The 24372-nt window shown below is 39.8% G+C and overlaps 3 protein-coding genes across 17 annotated transcripts in view; all 3 read right to left on the bottom strand.

Annotated features, from left to right (window-relative positions):
- huwe1 (HECT, UBA and WWE domain containing E3 ubiquitin protein ligase 1) overlaps positions 1 to 8567 on the bottom strand; it is a 36180-nt gene extending 27613 nt beyond the window's left edge. For 12 of the 13 annotated variants that reach the window (XM_062392030.1, XM_062392027.1, XM_062392037.1 and 9 more), the window contains exons 1-12: positions 8521 to 8567; positions 6589 to 6655; positions 2817 to 2866; positions 2568 to 2636; positions 2004 to 2102; positions 1359 to 1565; positions 1075 to 1227; positions 921 to 983; positions 661 to 738; positions 505 to 552; positions 247 to 415; positions 61 to 161 (exon numbers count right to left, since the gene is read on the bottom strand). In XM_062392030.1, coding sequence (XP_062248014.1) covers positions 61 to 161; positions 247 to 415; positions 505 to 552; positions 661 to 738; positions 921 to 983; positions 1075 to 1227; positions 1359 to 1565; positions 2004 to 2102; positions 2568 to 2612 — 963 coding nt within the window. In that variant the 5' untranslated portion in view covers positions 2613 to 2636; positions 2817 to 2866; positions 6589 to 6655; positions 8521 to 8567. Of the gene's footprint in view, positions 1 to 60; positions 162 to 246; positions 416 to 504; positions 553 to 660; positions 739 to 920; positions 984 to 1074; positions 1228 to 1358; positions 1566 to 2003; positions 2103 to 2567; positions 2637 to 2816; positions 2867 to 4689; positions 4997 to 6588; positions 6656 to 8520 lie in introns of those variants that run through there. The other variant, XM_062392028.1, reaches the window with a different exon arrangement.
- Positions 8568 to 8848: 281 nt separating this feature from the next.
- On the bottom strand, positions 8849 to 18235 carry phf8 (PHD finger protein 8). Its single transcript, XM_062391656.1, has 21 exons — positions 17955 to 18235; positions 17705 to 17790; positions 17485 to 17611; positions 17197 to 17357; positions 16905 to 17046; positions 16563 to 16749; positions 16319 to 16481; positions 16109 to 16196; positions 15784 to 15890; positions 15589 to 15680; positions 15184 to 15273; positions 14769 to 15050; positions 14575 to 14657; positions 14315 to 14481; positions 14072 to 14157; positions 13365 to 13486; positions 12745 to 13076; positions 12563 to 12658; positions 12370 to 12479; positions 11565 to 11925; positions 8849 to 11473 (listed from the first exon to the last, which is right to left on the bottom strand). Exons 1-21 carry the CDS (start codon positions 18050 to 18052, stop codon positions 11385 to 11387), a joined length of 3069 nt encoding a protein of 1022 aa, XP_062247640.1. The 5' UTR covers positions 18053 to 18235; the 3' UTR covers positions 8849 to 11384.
- A 1945-nt stretch (positions 18236 to 20180) lies between these two features.
- wnk3 (WNK lysine deficient protein kinase 3) overlaps positions 20181 to 24372 on the bottom strand; it is a 36859-nt gene continuing 32667 nt past the window's right edge. For all 3 annotated transcript variants that reach the window (XM_062391875.1, XM_062391877.1, XM_062391876.1), the window contains exons 23-25: positions 24249 to 24344; positions 23994 to 24157; positions 20181 to 23369 (exon numbers count right to left, since the gene is read on the bottom strand). In XM_062391875.1, the coding sequence (XP_062247859.1) occupies positions 22794 to 23369; positions 23994 to 24157; positions 24249 to 24344 (836 nt within the window). In that variant the 3' untranslated portion in view covers positions 20181 to 22793. The remainder of the gene's footprint in view (positions 23370 to 23993; positions 24158 to 24248; positions 24345 to 24372) is intronic.

Raw genomic sequence — 24372 nt, 5'->3', positions numbered from 1 at the left:
ACAGAGCAACTGCTAATTTGGATTTCAGGGTAGTAGCAGGAAAGTCAAACTGCTTCTTACCACAAGCTGTTTGTCTGTAATCTGCAATACATCCACCAGCTCCTCTATCAAGCCATTATACAGAATACTGTTGGCTGACTCTTGAAGTGCATTTGAATACACTGAAAGAAACAGAAAATGTCCACAGTTAAAACTTGAGGCAAAACCTTTGTCATTTTTATCTTAAAGAATGGCGCTTCTACCCACCTAGTATAGAGATAGCATGCAGTCGGGCCTGCACAGCCTGCAACCTCTTCTTGTGATTAGAAAAACCATGGGCTAGTCGAATGTGTGTGAACAACAGGGTCTGTTTGTCCTTAGGGATGTTGTACATCACTGTCAGCGACTCCATGATCTCAGATGGGCTCTCTGAAATCTGGGAAATAAAAGGACACCAGGTGTTAGCTGAAGAAGCCTTGATATTATTTTTCCACTGTTATGGACATCAAATAAATCAGACTCTACCTTGTCAAGCTGCTCGATGTGAATATAGTGTAGTGTGTTACTACTTGTCTGCAGGGAAAATCAAGATTTCAGACAGAATTAGCATTTTGAGCCATCAAAACAAGTAATCACAGGTTATTCAATTTTATAATAATTTTATTATGTCTTGGTCTTTACCTTCTTCTCTACTTTGACCTCAGGGCCTGGTTCGGCATAAAATTCAAAATGCAGAGTGGTTGCACTCGGAGGGTACTTCTGCTCATGGACCAAAGGGGGGCAACATAGTAATGGAAGAGAGTTTATAAATAGTGGTTAATTAATATAATTAATTTTAAATCAAATTTAACAGACCTTAATTATAAACATAACTAGTAGTGCTATAGCTGTAAATAGTTGACAGTTACTGAACACTTGCGAATGATGCATAAAATTCTTACTGTCATAGGCAGATCCCTGCAGCACTCAGCCAGACCAAAGCCATTCTCCTTTCCTCCCCAGCTCTACAAAAGAGGATAAAGAGAATAAACAATGCAGTTCTTTCTCTTGACAGCTGAAATCATGGCAAGACGAAAACAATAGCATTCACTAGACCTCAGCCAGGTGTTGCAGACGAGCCAGTAGGGGCGTCCTTTTGTCAGATCCTAGTCTTGTGATGTAGTTTGAGCGCTTACTGAACACATAGAGCAGGTTCAGCACAGACAGTACCACCTGCATGTCACATGATGCTAACAACGTGGTTAAGTGCTGCAAAGGGAATGAGAGTGGTAGATAAAAGAAGGTTACAGTTAGTGCGCTATTTTACCTTATCCTCTCTGACATATACACAGTCCACATAGGCAGAGTCATGGTTGAGACTGTACAAAGTGCAGGCCTACCTCTATGGAGCTGTAGAGGTGCCTAGAAAAGCTATACTCAATGAGCAGAGCTGTGAAGTTGAGTACTGCCAAAAGCAATGCTTTGAGCTGTCCATTGTCAGGACGGTCACACACCAGCAGCCATGACATGTTCTCCACTGTCTGGCCTGCGTCGCACAGGATGCCATCGAAGCGATCTAGCAGATCCACCCAATGGTACAGCTCACACTGTTGGACAAAGTATTTTCAGTGATCAGTCAAATCACTGCTCAACATCCAGTGCTTCCGTTGAGATGTGGCCACTATCACTCAATTAATATTCAGGATTAAATCAAAAATTGCATACCATATCTCTGCATTCACTTTCTACTAATCAGTGTTCCATACATTGACTTAATATGATCAGGTATATTAACAGTCACCAAAGTATATTTTACAAAGTATATTTGGAGGACCCACTTCAGCATTTTTTTTTTACATGTATTTTTGTTTCAATTAACTAGTGAACAATCTTGTTTTGTCCCTTCGGTACCTGTTCAATCTGCTAGCATGAGAAACATACACATCACTTATGCTCTTAAGAGTTACACATTCTAGAGTGATATGTATTTTAAAGCACACAGCAGGTAAGACAAAACTGAAATCAGTGTTTCCCTTGGGTCTTACCTTGCCAATATTCCAGGTCTTGATGTGCTGCAGTTCAACAAGTAGTTGCTCATCACTACATGCCTTGAGCTTCTCTATAAGTATCCTGCAGTCGGCAGGCTGTAGATGCAGAAGGAGACAAAGTTAGTCAAGCAAATAGCACAGACAACCTGAGCCTTTACCAACCTATTCCTCTGCTGACACAGAATAGTGCAGTATAGCAGTTAGGTTATAATGTGAGAAATTTCCTCTGTAAAAATCACACTAGAGGGAAACACCATGATGACCCACAATATGTATATCCTATAAATATAAGTCTCAGCAGTGTTGTGATCTGCTGCCCTTTCAGTTAAAAATTGTTGTTACTTACATTAAAAAGGGCATAACACTGCTTAGTCTTAGTGTTAAAAAAAAAAGTTAGCAACTGACTGCTATCAGGGCTGTTTTGGTATGCCATCATCTTGAAAGGAAAGACTTGTAAAAGATACAACCTTGGCTAGTGCATCTAGGCTTAACTACAGTATGTGGAAATCATGGACTGGTGGGGCTAGGAATGATCAAACAGGAATTATTACGGATACTTACAGCTTCCGTAGGAGTTTTCTTTAACTTGCTTCTGTCGACCTTCATTGTCAATTTTTCTGTTTGCTGTTCCTGTTGAGAAATGTGATGTATATCAAAAAGCAACACATGATGCTGAATTTCAAAATGTGTTACAATAAACAACTACTTGGATCTACAATGCGCAAATGAGCCAAATAGTGGACTTAGAAATACACTTGCCTTTAGATACAGATATTATAATTCACAGATTTATCTATGAAATATACTTACAGAAAATAAGTTGGCAATACCCACTTAACAGCATGTTCAAGTGACGTTTTCTGTAAAAACAAAATAATTATATAACAACAGTGTCCCACTTTCTTTTTTTTCAGTGTTAATACATGTTTGGTAATGCTTGAATTGCAAGAAATTATGGTTTCAAAGGGAGGCTGTAGGTTAAACTGTAAATCAATAGGATTATTTGGTCTTAAATTAGTTATATAAATAAAGTTGACATTCAAACTGTTTATAGGCAGCTGCAGTGTGACTGATACTGTGCCCGAGTAAGCCAAAGGAAAACTTGTGATTTTTATCCCTTTAATACCACATAGGATGGTATTCAAAGAGATGCCACTGCTCATGTTGCAATGTATTGATAACAAGTGTACCAAAGTAAATGGAAATACCTAAAAGGAACAACATTCAGATGAAAACCAATATATCTGGATGATTAGTGTGGAAACAGAGGGAGATGTCTCAATAAACAAAGAGTAAGAGTTGCCGCAGCACATGCCATAACGCAGCCTGGCAGCAGTGTGATTTCAACCTTTAGCTCAATTTAACAGAACCTAGACAAAGCATTAACAGCATTTAAGCAGAATCTGTACAAATATAACAAATAAATCTGCCATTTATACAAGCATGTTTCGCAATACAGAGCAAGTATTCTTGGTACTCAGAACAGTAAAGCGCTGATAAACATTCAGAAACTATGTAAAAATCTCAGGGAATAAGTCACAAACAGCCTTCAAACATGATTGCAGCAGTGGCCACTGACATAGGCCTCCAATCGCGGCAACTGCCTGTAAAAATCAGTGGCAGTTTCTGTTGCCACCGGAAGTGCCTCTGAGAGCTGCCGCTGCCACGATTTGAGCTTGCTGTCTCTTTATCGACTTGGTGCGTACTTAAACAGCAAGTACACATCAGAGTTATCAGCCTTCACTATAGAGTTTTCACACAATTATCTACCAATGGACGAGGGCGGTGTATGAGAATTTTCCAATGACAGAGCATAATCATCGGTCAAATGGTGATAGCTAAACCAAATGTTATCTAGCCAGGTCTGATAATCACAAAGCAGACATAGGCAGAGCATTGGCTAGTGTCTGGCTTGCAACACATGACAAAGTTAATTAAAATGGCTCGCAACGCATTTAATGGCCAGCAGCTTTGGTCCTACGTGTTGTGTGCTTGAGATTCACACGATATCTAAATGTAAAAAAAATTGCCCCCTCGCTGCTTGCCCTTTGTCATCTAACGCGGATTGACGCTAACAGGTTAAAGTTAAAGCTACCCAGCTGCTAACGTCACCCTTGCTAACAGCATAACGTTATTTACCCAACGTTAACAAGTCACTATACACATGTAGCACTGCGGTTACTGGTCACAAACGGGACTGGGTTTCCTCGGTGAACGGGCAACACCACATCTGACGATCAAAATACACTGGGACGCTAAACGGACAGACATAATAGATCGGTAATGTTTGCTGCGGAGTTGATGTTAGCACCCGACCAGCTAGCACTGAGCTACCGGTAACGTTAGCAAGCGATCTTCTCCCGACATACTTCAAAGCATTTGAATACCACCAGATCTTTAGACGTCAGCACGAACAAGCCACGTGTGTCATGACCGACACACATTTAAAATGTAGCTAACCGCATATCCAGTGCTCCAAGCCCTTGTGCCATGGCTGTCAACCCAAATCTCACAGATTCACCATGCTGTCCTGGCCAGGCTCTTGACTAATTTAGGTCGGGGCTGCGCAGGCCGCAAAAGAAGCCCGCACTCCCCACTCATGCACCATCCCCGCTTCGAGTAAAAGGAAGCGGTAAACACCACTTGCGGACCAGCGACAGTCACATCGGTATGTGTCAAATACCTGGAGCCAGCGAGCGGTACTTTGCTGAGGTCCGGAGTCCCGACCCGGTTCCTCTGACACACAGCCGTAGCACGCGCTAGCTAGCAAGCTAGCTACCGTTAGTTGAGCAGCAGGCAGAAACGCATAATAAGTCGCTGAATCATTGTCGGACGAGTCTAACGTGACACTGCGAGTGATGTTTCAGTTCTCGTTCAGGCAAATTATTAACCGGCCACCGTCTCAACGAAGAAGTAGTTCATCCGGTCGGTGTATTAATTTTCGGAGTATCCGCGCTTGTTTTCGTAGCACACAGACACTGGCTGATAGTCACCATGACTCTGGGTAGTGTGCAAAAAGTGAACCGTGTAACGCCTGAGCCTCTGTGCACCAATGCAGTCTATACTAATAAAGGGCAACTGGCCTTCTGTGGTGAAAAGATAACATAGATAATATCATTTAAGGGCCAACAGGTCTCTAAACTAACAACCACAGAAAAAAAAAAAAATATTTAAAGCCTTAAAATCAAAAATCTCTCAAGCTCACATCTGTCAAACGCACCATGGGGGGGGGGGGGGGGGGCATGTTATATGCATCCCAAGTAACGTGGGGCACATTGATGCATAACAAATAATGCACAAGCGATAAGTGATTGTAAAAAAGAACCAAAGGTACTTTAAGTATTTACATTGAGACAATGCAATGACCCAGTTGCTGCATTTGATTCATGTATAAAAAGTAACGTCCATATGATTTAAGCTGCAACACTTTGATTGTGGCAATTACACTTAATAATGGAACAAAGACGCACGTATCATCCTAGTTTTTATGCCAGCAGATCAAAGCTCACTCATGATATCACTGACGAACATGAATTTTGACAGTATTTTCTATATTGGACCTGTCCATTGCAGGGCTATTTGGTAGACTATAAACTGAAATTGACCCTGAAATTTAAAAGGGAAAACATATGTACAAAGATGTGCGAGTTGTTGTCTGGTGTGTTAGAAGGATTATTAATACTGTTAAATTCAGAAAGCTTTCAAACACAATTACCAGTACAGTTCCTTGCAGAATCTCATAAAAAGCCTCTGAAAATCTATGAAAATACTTAGGCGTCTTGACATTTCAGGGACGTCAAGCATACGGTTTTCTAAATCATAACATCTGAAGGGATGTGGTAATCATGTAACACATGTCATCTTTATCCATGACTGATACACCAATCCCTGTTCACTGCTGACAACAGGCAACCTTAGAAAATTAGCATACCCAGAAACACAGCCTATTGCACTTGTTTTTCTTAGCCAATGCTACAGGATATGTTCTTTTGATGCGAGTTACTGATGTTCCGTTAGTTCAATTAATTCTATAGGTGGTCAAATATAGATAATATAAATTTGTATTTAGATCATCTTTCCTGAATTACATATTCTATGGAGTTAGATCTCTTCACAAATTGTAGAATCGTTCTACAATAATGTTCGGGTGCTTGGAGCAGCATAATCCCTATGCCAGTGAGCTTCATTTTACAGTGAATTACAGCTGCATCATAATTTATTCTCACAAAAACCATATAGATGTATAGAGAGGATGGCCAAGATGATAACAATAACTAGATGTTATGGATAAAATTACATGTTTATCATAAAGGAATGTTAAGAACCTAAGCTAGTTTGCATTGCTGAGCATATTATTTCAGGAAATCTAAATTTCACTGCCAGAGATAGCCAACATCTGCTGTACAGAGAAGGGCAGAACATTACTTCCAATAGTTCTTGTTTATTATGTGTGGTTCATGAAGAAATTTTATAAGGTTTTGCCTAAGGACGTGCTGATGGCAAATTACTGTTTCCTTTATATATTGATGTGTTCCATCATAACAGCTTCAGTCAATGTAGCAAAAGGGTTGGTAGTACATACCAGAAACTGCTTTGGTTCAATAACTCCACCACTGTCATCCTTGGCTTTAGCAGTTTCTTTAAACAATCTGAAAACAAATAGACAACCATCCAATCAGATATGACAGGTAAAGGAAATTAAGATAACATAATTGAAAAAACAAGCGGCCAGATTTATACCTACACTTCAGAACATCTGAACAGGTAGTTGAAATATTATTAAAATTGCAAAATGGCCAAATTGTGAAAGCTGCAAATTCTGATGTAGGTAATACCATTTTAAATGGAGCTTTGTGGTGCTACAGAGATTCTCTGGCCTGAAAATCACATTCTCTAAATGCAAAAAAGGCCCATCCCACTCAAAACTTGGCTCAAATTACTGTATAAATATCTTCCCAAAATAATTGGTTCAGGTTTGTTTGCATATCGTTCAGCTCTGGTGAACTGGGTTAATATTTAAATGTGCAACCACAAGTAAATGAAGAACTACTGTGATATAGCTGAACTGTGTGTAATTGGAGAAGCAAAGTTGTACTAAAATGGCCATTTTAGTATGATTTTGACTACAGTTTTTCTCAGGTTTTTTGTATGAATTACTGTACTATTATTTTCACCTAAACAATTTAAACATTACTCTACCTCATTATAATGGATTCTTCATTTTGCCATAGACTTGTGTGAATCATTTTAACCTCGTTTAGATAAGAGCTATATAAATAGTTATTATTTATATAGAAAATAATAAAACAATCTAACTTCTTCGATGTCTCGTTTCAAATCATAAACATTGTGCATCATCAAGGTGCAGGTTATCAGATGTTATTGGTCCAAAAACCCATCACTCCCAACCAAGTTCAACCAATATGTCTGCTCTGGTCCGACCAGCTCTTACTATGCAGGTACGAGCCTCAATCATCAATGAACTGGAAGGGTCTGCAAGCCTCGTTATGAATAGTCAACAAATGTCAGCAGGGCTTTGTTTGACACAACTGAACTTCAGGCCATCTCGTGTCATTACAATGGTGACTGACAGAGACTGACAAGGACCAAAGGGATAGCAGTGACAGGTACAATAGATTCACTTGATTAGGTCACATGTAACACTTCTGGCTGGTTGTATTGAGAAGCATCACATGTTGCTATCAAATATCCAAAGCCTATCAGACCGTCGGATGTTAGCCATATTCATATATTCCACCTACACCTCTCTGGATAATTATACCACAAAACACCAACGCAGCATTAGCTCTTCTGTTAGCAATCATCTGCATCCAAAAACACCAATGGCTGTAGTGCAAGTAGCATTACTAAACTCCCCGAATTGTGTATCAAACCCAAGCTAGCTTCATTAACCGATGTACCATCTCCTCACAGCGTTTGTCTGTTTTATTGAGACGGCTACTTACACAGTAACGACAAAGTCATCGGCTGTGCTACCGTTAGCAAAGTTGGGTGACGGTAGCTAGGTCCACTAGCAGTTGAGGCTAGCGTCTGTTACTTCTTGTCCTAAATTCGGCTCAGGTGGCTAGCATTAGCAGATTAGGAAAAGTCACATCTGCAGCGCGACACACATTTCAGCTCTCCCCGGTTAATCTCGCGAAGCGCGGGTGGCCATTGAACGAGGATACCGCGTTGACTTGTAGTTGTGCACTGGCGCACATACCCACACACAGTGAACATGAGTGTGTTTGGGGGGTTTCGCGCGAGCTTAGCCAGCTAGCTAGCTAGCAGCGGAGCTCGGCACAATGCTCTATCAGTGGGATCATGGCTAAATTAAAAATGGCGGTTTAAACAGCAGAAGATCCACACTTTACCCTTAAAAAGACACAAGTTCGCGTTCTCGTATTCCAGTGACGGGCCCGAATCATCAGCGGGAGTCTTCAAGGACGATCAATGTGAACCGCCAGCTCGTTGAAACCCATGTCAGTACTCTGGAAGAAGTATTTCGGCTTACCTCGAATGCGTGCTACATATGCTTCTCCATCTTGCACTGGCGACTGGTAGGACAGCTCAGATCTCGCGAGAACACCTGCTGCTGCTGCTGTTGCTGTGTGTACTAAGGACACTCCCTTGTAATTGTTGCAGAAAAACAATACCAGAGCGTTTTCCGTCTGGGAAACGGGCCATAGCCTGTGAACTGGTCTCCAGCCTCATTAAGATGTGCACATGAAAGCACACGGCAACATTATTAATGATAAAGAATTACTTTATTTATATAGTACTTATCTAAACGAAGCTACAAAGTGCTTCACACAAAGGTCCGTGGAAAAATGAAGAATCCATTGTAATAAAACATATTCTGTTTAATGCGCTTTAATATGAAAGTGTAGCCATACTCACTGACAATCGGTAAATGAATATTGGACATTTAATAACAAATGCTTTTTAAGATGTATTTAGAAGAGCAATTTTGAGATGTTTACGTGAAAATAATAGTACAGTAATTCATACAAAAAAAACCTGAGAAACTGTAGTCAACAGCTGCCTTCCTTTCAGTGGACAGAATTAACCATAGATGTGTTAAATACAACCCAGTAATCTTTATTGTATCTGTATAACCTCCCTATTCATAACATTTGCAGGAAAGTTGGAAACTGGGTTCTCTAGTAAACTGATGTAATATTCACTCGGGCGACAAATGATACTTCTTGTAACTCAAATAAAATCAATGAAGAAAGAAAGTTTTGCCCAACGTGTATTTTATCTTTTCCAGGTCGTATTTAAACACATCATGTTTAAAACACAAAGTACACACCAACACAAGAGTGAACATTAACAATTCATATAAAACTAAATTGATGAAATTTAACAAGGGCATTTTTATCAAGAACACTTCCAATAATATACTAACAAGACATGACAAACTAAGCGTGACATTTACTGCATACAAATATAAAAAATGAACTATTTCAGATATTTTCCAAATACAGCAATGTATCATGTACAAGTTATGTTAAGAAAGATTTCAAACTGTTTGAACTATAAAAGAACTTAAATTACAACATATATTTACATATGAATTGATATTTCGCACCTTCACAATGTTTTCACACAGTTAAATCTACATTTCTGCCAACATTTTATTACCTTACATTCTGTGGAAAGAAAGCACATGTCTATGTCTAATCCAAGAATGCTGCCAATACTTGGTGCACAGATTATGGCAACCTGCAGAAGACTAGTCTCTTTAGCTTTTCCAATGTAGCTATATAAATTACAAATATTACAAATATTTACAATGACAACTTAAACTGTAAAAAATTGTAACAAATTCATGACTATATTTTTGTACAGGTATTAAATTTTGAAAATAACAAAAGTGGGATGCAAGAAGATGAGGTGGGGTATAAGCATTTGACAGTAAAACAGGCTAGGAGGCGACAAAGCATTGTCTTGTTAAATATGATCAGAATAAATAGAACTCTATCACATTGCTGGCTTAATATTTTAAGTGTAGCAACAGTGGAGAAAAATTTGGATTGCAAATAACAGCGACCCCATTGAGACCTGATATTAGAGTTTGTAGTGAGTGATCCAATTATAAGTGAACAGCTCTTAGTACAGGTCTGAAAGCAACCAGATACAAAACACAAAAAGGACAGATTTGAGACCAAGTCAGTCATTCAGACCACATTCGAAAGTGGTCTGGGACCACGTTGCCACGTTCTTTTAGCTGCGTGAACACAAATTTGTCCTGGGCCACTTGTGAATTTTAACTACTCAGTTGACATCCTCTGACCAGAAGTATTTTTACACTTCTCCTGTTTCCCAATTAAATTGATTTGTTTGTGGCCAGAGTATTAACACTGACTACCACAGGTATTTTTTTTCAAATAGGTAAAATCTCAACCAAAAAAAAGATTGTGCTGACACACAAACACATCTACAAATGAGAAATCCGTACACTCAAGACTGGCTAAAAGCAGCATAGTTTGGTGTAAGTGAACTTAAATGACGTGCATATGTATTTGCATACTGAGCACAGAAGTGAGATCTGATCCCAGGTGGTCAAAGGACAAATATTTAGGACACACGCACACACACACTTTTGATCGGATCTCTCATGATCAATGTCAATACCAGGTCTGAGCGGGGCAAGTGAGAAATTTGTCAAATGAATACATTTTCATTTAATCGCAGTTTCATACTGAGTGCTGACCAAGTGCATATTAGGTTTGTTCATTGTTTGTAAAAGGTTGGCATGCTGTGATTACCATACCGCACATGGATTTATGAGGTAAAATTAAGGAAATATCATATTACAACTGCATGGCTGTCATTGTTAATGCGGGATTGGGGTAAGTTTTACCTGACAATGTGTTGTTTTTCTTTCCCTTTAAAAAAAAATTAAGATGGACAGTACAATGTATTTGCATAAATACAGCCTCTACAAATGGCCAAAGATATAAGCAAAAGAAAAAAAGAAACTATTCAGTCTTTATTTATTATGCTAGTTAATCTAGCTAGTTAAATCACTGTCCACCTGTCATTTTGAAACACTTGTCAAATGTGTTATTTACCAGAGTGAGTGTATTATGGCATTACAGTGATCTGTTTTAGATAACAGATATGCCTCTGAAAATATCTTTATGAAGATATTGGTAGGTGTAGTGCCAAAACAGACTGCTAATTGTGTTGAAGACTTGGTGTAGGACAAAATATAGTGGGGTTCAATTAACAGGTGAAAACAGTAAACAAATTTATCTAGAGTAGAAAATATAGATTACTATTTCTATTTCCTTCAGACCTACTTCCACAAAATCATTTCTCTTGATTCCCACATTTCCAACATCTTTTCAGCTATGTTTCCAACATCTCTCACAAGAGAAGTTTGCCGTTGCGATGGATTTTCAAAATCTTTCCAAGTCTCTGTTTGGCAGTAGCAAGTCCTTTCTTTGGGCGTTTCCCTGAATTGAAGTGGAAAGGAGACATACATTAGAAAACATTCTCTCACAGGGATCTGCACCTATGCTGTCAATGTTTTAACGTAATGCTTACCTTGACCAACTCCTGTTGTGCCTATGCTGGCCGAACTTGCAGGAGACACAGCAGAGTGAGAGCTGCTGTTCTGCGGAGACAGGGAAGGGCGTCGAGATGTGAGGAACACACCAGGGGCCATGGCTCCGCTACCTCTAGGGCCTCCAGGGCCAAAAGCTCCTGGTCCTGCCGTGTATTCATGGTCCATCAGACTAGCAGAGAAGTATTCCATTCTCCTTTCTGGGCTGAAGTCTGCTGTAGACTCTGGAGCAGGTGGTGGGGAGGCTGGGGCTGGCTCAGTCTCAACAGGGGGAGGAGCAACTACTGGAGCAGGAGGACGTGGTTTTTTGCTGTACTTCCTTTTAGCAGGCTTTTTCTGTTCCTGAATAATAATTTAACAAAGAAAAAGTAAGAAAGAGTTATTATCTTTCATTGAAAGATAGCCTTACTCAACATTATTTATTAGGAGACTGTAGCAGCAGCATTTACATCTGAGCTGAATACCTGTCACTCACTAGTTGATGGAAGTTGTGGAGGTTTTTGTTCATCACCAGGACATAGCTTTAGTCAGTAATTAATATCACCTACTCATCTGCTACGTTATTCTTTGTTGTCTGGGAGAGAGAGTGAGCCCTTTTTTATCGACCGATATGTTTTGGTCCAACTTGCCTAGTTACTGTTTATATTTGTTGTCTCCACAATTAACAATCAAAACAAAAGTTATGGAACCGTCCTCTTGTTTGGACATAGTGTGTTAGAAAACCCTTAACATTTTTTTGACTAATTGTTATCCTACTAACACAAATATGCTTTTTCCTCCACTCACTTGTTGTGCCAGCTTGGCAGCAGCAGCGGCAAGACCAGTTTCTACAGATGCAACTCTAGCCCCGTCCCTGGCTGGCCGATCTTGTTTGGGAAGGGTGGGCATCACTCTGGCTATAAATGAGAAGAAATGAAAAGATCAACCTTTGGAAAGTGAAATAGCATTTCGGTCTTCCTTATATGTTTAGGCCAGTTACCTTTAGGGCTCCAAGGTGTATCATCCCAGTTTTTCTTGCGCTTTGCCTTAGCCCTGTTGGCACGGTCCTCCTCATCAGACTCCAAGGATGGGTAAACTTAAATTTTTTATCAACAATTAATCAATGGCTTGATCAGTGAAAGTTGTCAAATTGAGTTGTAAGACACAGAGTGTATTTCTCACCATAGTCAGAATCTCTAAAACACGTTCCCAGAGTTTCTTGCTCATCTGGACTCTCCTCATCACTAAAGTGACGCGCTGGACGTTTAATTGGCCGTTTCCCAGGCCGCTGGACAACTGGTTTCTTATCAGGACCTCCTGTCTTTTTGACCCCTCCAGTCACCCACACAGCCCTGCCGCCTTTTTCCTTGACCACCCCCAATCCCTCTGTCAGGCCTCCAGAGATGGATAAGGGAGATGAAGAGGAGGAAGATGAGGACGAGGATGGAGGGTTGGCCATGGACAGCATACCCTGAATGGCATCCCGTGTACTTGGAGAGGCTGGGGCTTCCTCACTGAGAAAAGGACAGTCAAGCATCATGTAATATCTACAAATAACTTCCTGAACACAGCACAGAGCAAAAGCCTGTGCAAATATGTGAACTATTCAAGTTTCAAAGGTTATTGTATACATGCAGCAAGTGCTTTTAATTATTGCTCTTATCACTAGTTCATCCAAGTGCTTAATTATAACATGTTTAAATGTTATTATCTAAATAAATATATATTCAAAATACCATCACTAACTCTTCCTGAATTGTCGTGTTGAACAAATTATGTACAGGTCAATAATGAAATCGTACCTAAGAGATGCAGAGTCCAAGCCAGCTACTTGCTTGCTGGCCTTCAATAAGTCCAGAATGCCCCCTGCTCCACCCTTCACTCCATGAGCAGCCAGTGCCTCTTCGTCTGTTGTGTAATCCTCCTGTATACACATGTACAGACATTATATACTTACTACTAGTTTACAACTTGTGTTATAACAATATAATTCTGGGGAATAATGAGTGCCAACCAGGGGAGGTGAGGGCATAATATATATGACAGAATGCAGAGCCTATGTTGCCACCCTTAAAAAAGTATATTACTGCATAGCCATTGCAAAGGGCCAGCGGTTGCTACAAAAATCTCTTATGTTATATAAGCTTGCAGACCCAAAGTTTCTAATACAAGCAGACAGATCAAATCAGCAATTATATATTTTGGGGGAATTGTTGTTGAAGGAAATGTGGGTAGAGTAGCGATATCACATATAGTAAATGATCAAGTGTACACCCTAACCATTTGTCCAAAGGTCCCCCTGATTCTGAGATTTATTTTGAACTAGTCTGATCACACAAACATTTATCACTATGGCAAAATAGGTTTAATGAAGCAACAAATGTAATCTGGTTCAGCTGAGGAAATAAAGCCACTACAACTTATAACGACCACCGGTGATTCATTTATGACCTGTTAAACTTGGCATATTTGATATGGAAAGCATAATATTGGTAAATAATAATCTCACCTCAATGTCAAAGTCTACTTCTCCAGGCTCTCTGATGCGATTGGGGTCAGAGCACGGTTTGGCTCTGGGCAGCTTTCTAGGAAGACCTGAAGGCACATTTTAAAACACACACTTTAGTAGCTAAGGGGCTTTGAAAATATGTACAAGGATCGACATTTAACCAGCAGTCCAAGCTATTTACTGCTCAATTTACTCAATTAATTTGAGCATTCATAATAAGACAGCTTAAGGTAAAATTCTAACCGCTTAGTTTCTTTTTCTTGTTGGGTCCTGCAGGTTTCCGACGTGGAGGTGGAGTCTCATCAATCTGCAGCTCGTCCTCAGACTCGAGGTCAGACAGACTGGATCCCTCCATGGCAAGATGTTTGAACTTTGCCGCACCTCCTGCACCATTACTGCCAACCTTCTTACTACAAGCAGAAAAAAAGGCAAGTATGAACCCCAACCTTTTGACCATCAGATTCCAAAAGTAATAGGAAACGCAATGTAGCTGCAAAGCTTACCCTTGGATTTTTCCATTAGACAGCACAAGTTTTAGTTTGCTTTTATTTAGCTTCCCTTCAAATTCTTCTAATGGCAAATCCAACTGGAAAGAAAGATAAGAATTGTAAGCAACTATAAAGATAAACCATTCAGACACAAACAAAATGTGGATAAACATTCCTAATGTAACGTAAGATGTTCACAATCACCATACCTTGTTCTTGTTTTTGGATTTGCCACTGTGGAACTTCTTGAGTGTATGTTTGGTGTGGATCTCAATGAGGTCCAGTTCCCCTGCTTCTGCTTTAAGCAGCCCCTTTTGACTCTTCTTCTTGGTTCCTGGGGGCGCAATGCCCCCAATCACTTCTTTAGACTTGGGTGTTTTCTTTTTTCCAGGGGGGCGTCCTGAATTCTGAGAGGGAGTCAGGGGAGCTTTCGAGACTGGTGAGCCAGGAAACTGAGGTCCAGTGCGACCAATGTTTTGCTGGAAGATATCCTATCAAAAGAGACCAAACAGATGGGTCAGTAAAACAGGAAGGAGGAATGCAAATATTATTTTTTATATTAACACTTTAAAATTACTGTTAAGCGCAAAACATCTCCTAATTTTCCATTAATCTACCATTTACCTCAACCAGACGAATCTCCTTGGCCAGGTCCTTCACTAGCGTTTGAGTGTTGATGGTTTCTGGAATCTCAACCTCATGACCTGCTATAGACTGGAAGTACAGCAAGAACTATTATTAATTTCAGGCAACATTGTTTTAGCTTAGCACAATGACAGCAGACAGGGATACAAGGCAATAGGGATTCAGAGAGGAAGTGGGTCTGTGCAATTCCTTTTTTCCAAAACCATTCAGTTTTTAGGAATTTTGACTAGATGCAATTGGACAAATATATTCAAATACTTTAATCCTTCAGACACAAATGAGATTTTATGTAATTACAATAACTCACATATTGTTGCTCTGCAGTAATAAAACAAGAAGGAAAGAGGGGAAAGAATGAAATTAAGTAATCAAATAAGATTTTACCTCTTTTCGGGTCCAGCCGCGGAAGGCATTGTTCAGGGCCTTAGCTCCATGAACCAGATATGTGGCTGGGTGTCTACGATTTTCTCTCAAGCCTGTGAGACAGAATACCAAAACATGAATAATATTACAATGATTAAAAACACAAACAACCCAAATTGAAATCAATATCATGAGAAATACATTGAAATCACTCACCTCTGAAGGTATCAAGAAGATGTTTTCCTACATACCAGCACACAGTCTCAAAGTTGGGAAATCGGAACAAATCTGCTGTGCTTAATCTCTTTTCTATTTCATATGCTCTAAAAGGTAAATACAAACAAAGACATTTGATCAAAAAAGAATGGAAAATACCAGAGGAACTTAAAGCAGAGAAGGGAAATACTAGATTTTACATAGCCCCAACCTCACTTTGTATAACTTTTATAGATTAATGGCAAAGTCAAGTTCACGTTACAAGACTATATTTTTTCTGAAAGGGCTATAATAACACGACATGATCAGGCTTGAAGAAACTAACCGGAGCTGCATGTCAATGTTAAGACTATGCAAGAAGTTTCCTCCAAAGGCCAGGCAGTCCACTGGAGTCAGGACAGAATGAATCCATCCTGGAAGACAAACAAATTACAAATGTGTAAACATGATTGGTTACAGACTTTTCTAATTATTACAGGACTGTTAAAATAATTTTTTTATGACTAATGAAACCAGCAGAAATATTTCAGCCTACCTGTTGGTATGAACAATGTGTTTCCTTGTTTAACTGAACACCTATAGCACATATCAACCTGGTCTCCAAAGAACATCTCATTCTGGTTGGATGAAGAACTCCACTGCTCAAAAAGCGCTAGGTTGGCAGGAGTGGGGGAAATCAGGTAGAAGATTTTCTCGCCCTGAACACACACAGAGAGGCAAGCTATTAAAATCATACAATGTATTCAAAGAAATAAGCAGATAACAAAGAAATCTCTTACCCTGAGGACATGGTACCATACTGAGGTGCCCCCAAAGTCAATGTGGAAGTCTGTGTAACTATCCTTCACTCCCATTAGGCAGTACTTCTGCACATTGGGGCGTTCAAACACAGACTCCTCAGGCCAGAGGTTTTCCACCCACGACAGTTTCCTCACAATCTTTGGAGTCTCCACCAAGTTTGAGAGCCTACAACAAGTCCAACACCAACCGTTAGTGTTCAATACATCACAACATGAGCAAGATAGCTTGATAAAAGATGAAGTAACATTAACCTGAAATAACAAGATACTGGGTCATAATTTCGAACTGAACAGTGCCTGAGAACATTATATTTTGCATACCTGGTCTCAGAGAACTCCAGGCTGATGACATTTAGCACTCTCTCTCTGTTGGGGCTGTTGTAATATTCAGCGAATTCTCCCAACCTCATCTTCATGTCACTTTGTCGCGACACATCTATCACATCAATCTCTTTGTCTGCTCCTGCAGTTAAAACAAAATGAATGAGCTTAAGAACAAAGAAGAAAACAAATGTTCATTTCCCCCACATACATTAGCCTTAACATCTTCTCTAAAAAGAACATCTCTAAAAATTATTAACTAAATGTAGCACTAAATAAGTCGCAACTTTACCGATGTAGTGCTCTACATCACTGACGCCGAATGACGCTGGGGGAAGGGTCATTCCTAGGCCATCCCGTCTCAGCACCATGACAGGAACACTGAATGAATGCTCTTCTAGAAATTCCACTGTCAGCTGGGCCCCAGTAGGCTTTAGCAAGACTTCATCCGCACTGTCATAGAAAAAGAAACAAATGCACAAAATGACTTAAGAGAAAGCCGACCAAAGAGATTGTGACATATGTATTATAATGAGATAACACAACTTTTCTCTTTCCAGGACCAAGGGGAAAGACTTACTTTGGGAAGGTGCGGCTCCGTAGCTCCCTAACAAACTGTGTACTGCCGGTCTTAACGGGCCGACTTGGATCTCTCCCTCCAGTAGCACCACTCTCTGTCTGCTTGTTGCCTCCACGGCGTTTGCGCACTAAGGAGAGGGAGAGACAGAAATCCACAGATGCATTAAGCCTATAAGATCAGAACATTTTCAGAAAAGCTTGTTCAGGAAACGCTAACTTACTGACAGACGGCCCATGGCTGACTTGACAGTTGGGACAGTGATATAGGTCAATCTCAGCTGCTTTATCCTCCTCAACCCCAACACAGCTACACAAAACACATTGTTACTCATCAGACAGAATATGTGCAGAATGGATAGCTAAATAAAATTAATATAGGTCCTATTGAGAGTTCACTCAGGAACCTTGCAATTAAGAAAACAGACACAGATTACAAATGAATGAACAGTTTTGCATCTGAGAGTAGCTTACCTTCCATGGAACCAGTCTTGACAAATGTCACACTCGATCATGAAGCGTGTCACATCGTATGGCAGGCGACATAAGCAGTACACTGGCACTGATGCCATATCGAGTGTGTGTGTGTGAGTGAGAACCAACAATCAATTATTATTTCTGAGGATTTCAAATTTGAAATAAGGGAGTAGCGGCTGTTTAACAATTTAAAGACTTAATTCATAATGAATGGTAGTGTTGCTGTAGATCTGAACTATAAGCCGGCCACTTCAGCTCCAGATTCCTGATTTAACTACACATGTCCACCAGGATTCACCGGGAAACCTGTTGAAATATAGGAACAAAACGAAACTTACACACACTTGATAATGAAGCGACTGCATCTGAAAGTTGATTAATACAAACGGTGAACAATGAGGACGACTTCACACAGCAAACAGCTTAACCAGCTCCATTTATAAAGAACGACTAATTCTGCAAACTGAAGTTCAGTAAACAAGCTGGGTAGGTACATTCGCCTGTGTTTTGTTTTGATAGCATTACACTAACCAGCGGATATTAAACTGGGTCATACGCTTTAAACCGGAGAAGTAACAACAATCTAACAACCGTCGCAGAGTTCAAATGAGAAATAGTTTTGCTTCTTTTGACGAGTTGTAAACAACACACCGGCAGGATGTAACGTTAGCACGCTGTTTGTAAACATGCTGCCCGTGTGTTAGCCGTGCTAGCTAAAGAGCTAACCAAAGCATTTAGGGAAGACTTGCACAAGGGAAATAATGCTGCGAAATAAGCTTTCAAACCAACAACGCGGAGTTCACTTGAAACAGCTAAACAATATAAACCGAATAAAAACGGGCTGTTTGATGGTTTAATAGATATTTTATCGCTAGAAACTCACCGACATCGAGCTGCAGCAGGGCCAAGCATCCAAAAGCCGCTGTAATCCCTACGCAAGCCCGGGGTTAGCTGCGGCCTTATTATGCAACGTCAATTAATGACAATTTGCTTCACCACATTTTTTGTTTATCAACTCTGTAATAGCCGAGTATATTGGCCAGAGCCAGAGGTTCACACTGGAGCAGGAAACCACCACCTGAAGCGACCTACACGAGCTCAACAACGACAAGTAACGGCGCTATTTGACTGCACCGACGCCATTTCAAAGGCTGCAGCGTCAGAACCGTTGTTCGTCGCTGTCCGCTGTTGAAAAAACAATAAAGTTTCAGCGAGTCAACTATAGAGCTGCGATCAGGACAAGCCGCTGCTGCTGAGGGGAAATCCTGACACAGAGGGAGACTCAACTCTAACTCTCTACAGACAAACTGACTCGTCTAGTTAGAAGATGAGTCTGGCCTGGTATTATTTATTATTATTTTAATTTTTTTTCTAAACAAATAAATATTTTTTATGTAAAAACCAAAATAATCTTTTTGGATTGAAATGTTTTTCTCCAGGAAAGCTGGACAGCAATCAGGCTGTAATTTTCATGTTTAGAATGCTTCAATAGAAGAGACCTTTAAATAGGGTTGTTTTATAATATGTATATAATATTTTTCAATTGCATCAAATAAATTGGACCATCTCAACTGAATTGTCTTTATAGTATTACAAACTGTACGGAAATTGGTCAAAATAAATAAAGATTTTAAACTAACAACACTATTTAGGTAAATTCATAAGTACTGCTTTTTTGCATACCCCAGCTTATAAATTGCTTTCTGTTTCTTCCAGCATTATACATGTCTTTTACTGGATTTTTCAGTGTGATGTTATTGTTACTTCCCATTGCTATTTGCTTTCCTTTCATGGCTGCTGTAATTGGAACTTGGGTTGAATACATTGTTTTTCAGTGCAACACGGTTTTAGTTGTGAATATGTGTACACGCATACATAAATTCAGCTGAAAAATATACAAAGTAAACAATATTTGCAAATGTGTAAATTACTTAATCACACATAATCTGATTTTATTTTTTAAAACCAACATTTATTGGCTTGCAGCAAGATGTATTTTTTGTGTCTTTAAACAGAAAATCTGTTGGAAAGAAAATCTGTAATAAATACAAAATTTACCAATCATTCAGGTTTGTCTGCACCTTCTCATGTCACTTGGATACCAGTTTTAAGTATTAAGGATTAATTGCTAATTTGGATAGTCAATGATCATAAATAATTGCATATTTATGTCTTTTACTACGAATGTACTTGATGTGAAATTAAGGCATAATAAAAATACAATTTGATGTTTGACATCATTTATTTTGATTAGTTACAAAACATAAATAAAATCAACAGTTGAATTAGTTACAATTTACAGAGGCTAAATCACCAGAAACTTACTTTATTTTCTAGGTCTCCTTGCCCAAAAATGTTTTTAGGATTGGTCATGCTATTTGGGACTCCCCAGGTGTTTGTTGCATTAATTTGGAGTTTATTTTATATATAACCTAAATCCCAGTAGCTCGTGTCATTCTGCTGTTTATCATCCAGGTTTCCATGTTCAAAACTGAAATAAGAAGTTAAAAATGGGCCAACATTTTCGGAATATGACCTTAAATGACCCTGGCCTGTCAGAGAGGTATATCAAAGTAAGGGGAGTCCCATGTAAACAGCGATGAAAACCAGTGTTTTCCACAGTTTTATAATTTGTACAACCCCAGTTCAAAATACAAAAATAATCTTTATCTTTTAGATAACATTTTGGTAACACTTCAAGGACAAAGCCAGCTCCACATCATAAGTCATGATCGTTGACCTGTAGCTATCAGTCAACATGTTAGTATCAGACATGGTAGCACAGTATCTCACCTTCACTAATAATGGACTACATCGTTGTGAAAATGTGGGTTGTCTTGGTAAGAGAAAAATACAGAAAACCATTGTTAAACTCTAGATAATGCAATTGCAGTTTCTGAACAACCGTACCCTTTAGCATAGAGAAGTCCTTAACCATCCATGTTTTTAATTTCTTTGACTCACATGTAGCAGTCTTTTACAACCTGTACAATGTCCTGTTTCTGTGGCACACGATCTCGCTATCATTAGTAAAACAGAAATGCTACTTCGACTACAGGCTACTTATTAAGCCCAAAAAATATTAATGACTGACTATCAATGGTCATGTGTGAATGGCTAAGCACACTGATAACCCAATAAAATGTACAGAAATATGTCCGCTCCTGATATATATCTCTGTTATTCCTGCGGCTACAAATGAAGTGAGTTGGAAATAAAGGAATGGAAAATTTTAACTTGGGTAAACCTTTTGCAGTGCGTAAAGCACATTTATGGCCCGCTGTCGCACTTCTGACAGAAGTGGTTGAAGACTAGTTTTGAAGGTAGTTTACAATTGAAATAAGGAAAATGTACAACGCCACACAAGGTTGACGAACAGGCAAGTGAGGATCCCACAACAATGTTGGACATTAAACGTACAACTGGCAAATGGTCAAAAGTCTCACTTGTTTTGTTTGTTGAGGAAACAAGCCCAAGACATAGGCAAGGTAAACGTCTTCATTTGGGTACGGTGACATGTAAGAGGCCGCTTTGAATAAAAGAAACAGGGCTGCAGTCTATATTGCAATGTACCATGAGACCACCACAAAGCTTTGTCACACAACAAATACACACTCACACACTCACAAAAATGCAGTCATTTTAAAAGGCAGTATGGGAATAACCCACATGGTCTCCCCAGTCTTTATTAACTTGGCAGTTCTATTTTTTTGAGTTCTCTACCTCAGAATGACAAGGTGATATATTGTAATATGTTGAGCCACAACTGAAAACTAGAAAGTCAAACAGGAAAGCAGGTGATCCTGGAAGCAAGTTTACTCATGACTGATTATTCTTCTCAGTGGGCTGCAAACAGTAAATGTGAGATTCATGAATATAGCAAGTGCAAGCAGTTTGCACTTAGGCAATTCAAGTTAGTCATAAGGTCATGTAGTTTTTCAATTTCAATTTGCCATCATATTAAGAATCAATCAGACTTTATATCATATCACTCATGGTTATTCAGTCTGCATCCACGTTACAAACACAGAATAACAAAAAGATAAGCACATGCTGTACAGTGCACAACACTGTCACAATGTATTTGGTCGTATTGTGGTAACGATGGAAGCCAGATAACTTAACCGTGCTCTTTTGTGTAACATGCTGCTGTTTAGTTTAATTGTTTGTTGCCCATTTAAACACCTTGTGCTGTAGGCCTAAAGTTTTAAAAGATCATGTAAAGATCATGGAAAAATGCTCTATGCGTCTCCTCTTCTTTAAATGTGCTTTTACAAAAATATTTGATGCCTTACAGACAAATCAATACAACACATGCTGATCAACTTCGATGACCATTACTAATTGCACTTTTTAAAATTGATAGTCCTTTTACTGTAAGCATTGATAAGAAAAATAATAATAATGTCAACACACTGTCAAACAGCTTGACCCCCTTGTCTCTGCTCCGGGAGAATTCAGGTCCAACTGAGTTGGTTTTAAAACGGAAAAAAAGGAACATGATTTATGCCAAAGGACATCAGGGATATGTACTTAGATAATCCACATACACTCACCCACACTCATAAAAGCACACACTCATACGTTAAAGAATTTTTACATCGCAACACCCAAACATACCGTGAACCATAAACCCCCTCTTCTTATTACCGTCTGTTTTGTACATACTAGAATCTATCATCCCTCACATACACTGGTATCCATAAATTCATTGCACTCACACCTCGCTCATGTATACACAGAACTAACACTCCACGTGGATCTGTTTTACATCCTGACCAACTTCATACTTCAATCTCTTGCACCTTCATATTGACCTCACACTTCACCTTGGTTTCATTTCTGTCCCAGAGGAAGAGCCGAGGTTGGGGGTGTTGGGTGAATTTTGGCACTGGAAGGTAGAGCAGCATTAGAGCAAGAGGAGGAACAGGTGGAAGAGGATGAGGAGCAGGAGCAAAATGTCCCCCCAGTAGCAGCAGCACTATCTGTGGGTGCAGTGGTCCCACTGCCGGGCAGCAGAGAAACAGCCGTGGACACAGGAGATGTGGGCATTTGAGAAGGCAGCAGTGGCTGGCTTTGAGGTGGTGAGTTGGGCAGCTGGGTAATGGGCTGCGTCTGTGGCAAAGACTTAGACTTCACAGGAGTTTGCATCAGGGGCTGCGGTATCTGCTGGCAAACCGGTGACGGCTGATAGGTCATCTGCTGGAGGGGGAGAGACTGATGCAGATGTAAACTTGGCTGCATCTGTGGAGCGTGAGACACGTGCGTTTGCGGCGGAGGTCCTGGTGAGGGCAGGGTGGACAGGCTCCCTCCACCTGTGTAATGAGAAGGGGCCGCCACAGGCAAGCTGGCAGGGGTGGGGGATGCCTGGGGGTTCAGAGTTGCCACAGGAAACCAACCTGGTGGAGCCACCTGTAGTGAATATAGTAATAAGTATCGAGTGAATAATACAGCACAAAAACAATGCTCTGACACAAACGAGTCAAAACGACAAAACTTTTCATTAAATACCAATGAACACCGTCTGGTTTCTTTAATCATCTTTTATGAGGAAGATCAAGTGATCTTGTAATAACACAAAAGCACCAGCATCACATTTATGATGAAAAGAGAACAACAGGTCTGAGAATATATTAAAGCAATAGTCTGAGATTTGTCGAATACGCTTATTTGTTTTATTTGTTGAAAATGAGATTAGCAGCATGATACTTATGCAGGCAGCCAGTTATCTTTGATAAGAATGAAGACTGGAAACAGTGGGGGAAATAACAAGTTGGGTTATATGCGTTTCCTTGTATAGTGGGCAATTTTGTTTACCTTAGAGATAGTGTAGCTAGCTGTTTCCCCCTATTTCCATTCTTCATACTCAGCTAGACTAACCTGCTGCTGACTGAAGTCTTGTGTCAAATTCAAAGATATGCAAAGGACATACATTCCAACCTACTTATGGTCAAGGAGGTGAATTCAGCATCTTTTATAAGTATTTCTTTTAAATTTGTGTAAAAATCGGGGACATATTTTAGTGCACAGTCCTACCTCAGTCGGCTGGCTCCAGCCTCCCAACTCCTGCACCTGCTGAATCTGCTTGATCTGATTCAGGGAAGGCTTTGGTGGGATGGCGCCCACCGTCTCCTTCGTCCAATTATCAAGTAGTTTGTGCAGTTCATCTGTGAATGTGCTTTTTCTCAGAGGACTCTGATCTGTGGAAAAGCCAAGGGGGGATGCAACATCAAACCACATACTGTTACTAAATGAATTGTCTCAATTTATCAACATTATAACAAACCGTACCTCTTTTAACAGGCAGTGATGAGGGCTGCTCGGGGTTGCAGTATAGGGGCAGTCTATTCTGTTCGCCACCTGCGAAACTACTTGACTGCTGAAACCCTAAACGAGAGATAAACAAATAGTTACA

The sequence above is a fragment of the Platichthys flesus genome, chromosome 7 (genome assembly GCF_949316205.1).
Source record: "Platichthys flesus chromosome 7, fPlaFle2.1, whole genome shotgun sequence".
Classification (NCBI taxonomy): Eukaryota; Metazoa; Chordata; class Actinopteri; order Pleuronectiformes; family Pleuronectidae; genus Platichthys; species Platichthys flesus.
The sequence above is the reverse complement of the archived record's forward strand: the minus strand, read 5'-3'. Positions and strand labels throughout refer to the sequence as shown.

Excerpts from the sequence above, each read along its gene's own strand:
- phf8 (XM_062391656.1), bottom strand. The coding sequence starts at position 18,052 with ATGGCATCAGTGCCAGTGTACTGCTTATGTCGCCTGCCATACGATGTG. Across the intron at positions 16,750-16,904 it reads CTGGAGTTCTCTGAGACCAG|GCTCTCAAACTTGGTGGAGA; the intron begins GTATGCAAAATA and ends GACTTGTTGTAG. Across the intron at positions 14,482-14,574 it reads TCTAATGGAAAAATCCAAGG|TAAGAAGGTTGGCAGTAATG; the intron begins GTAAGCTTTGCA and ends TTCTGCTTGTAG.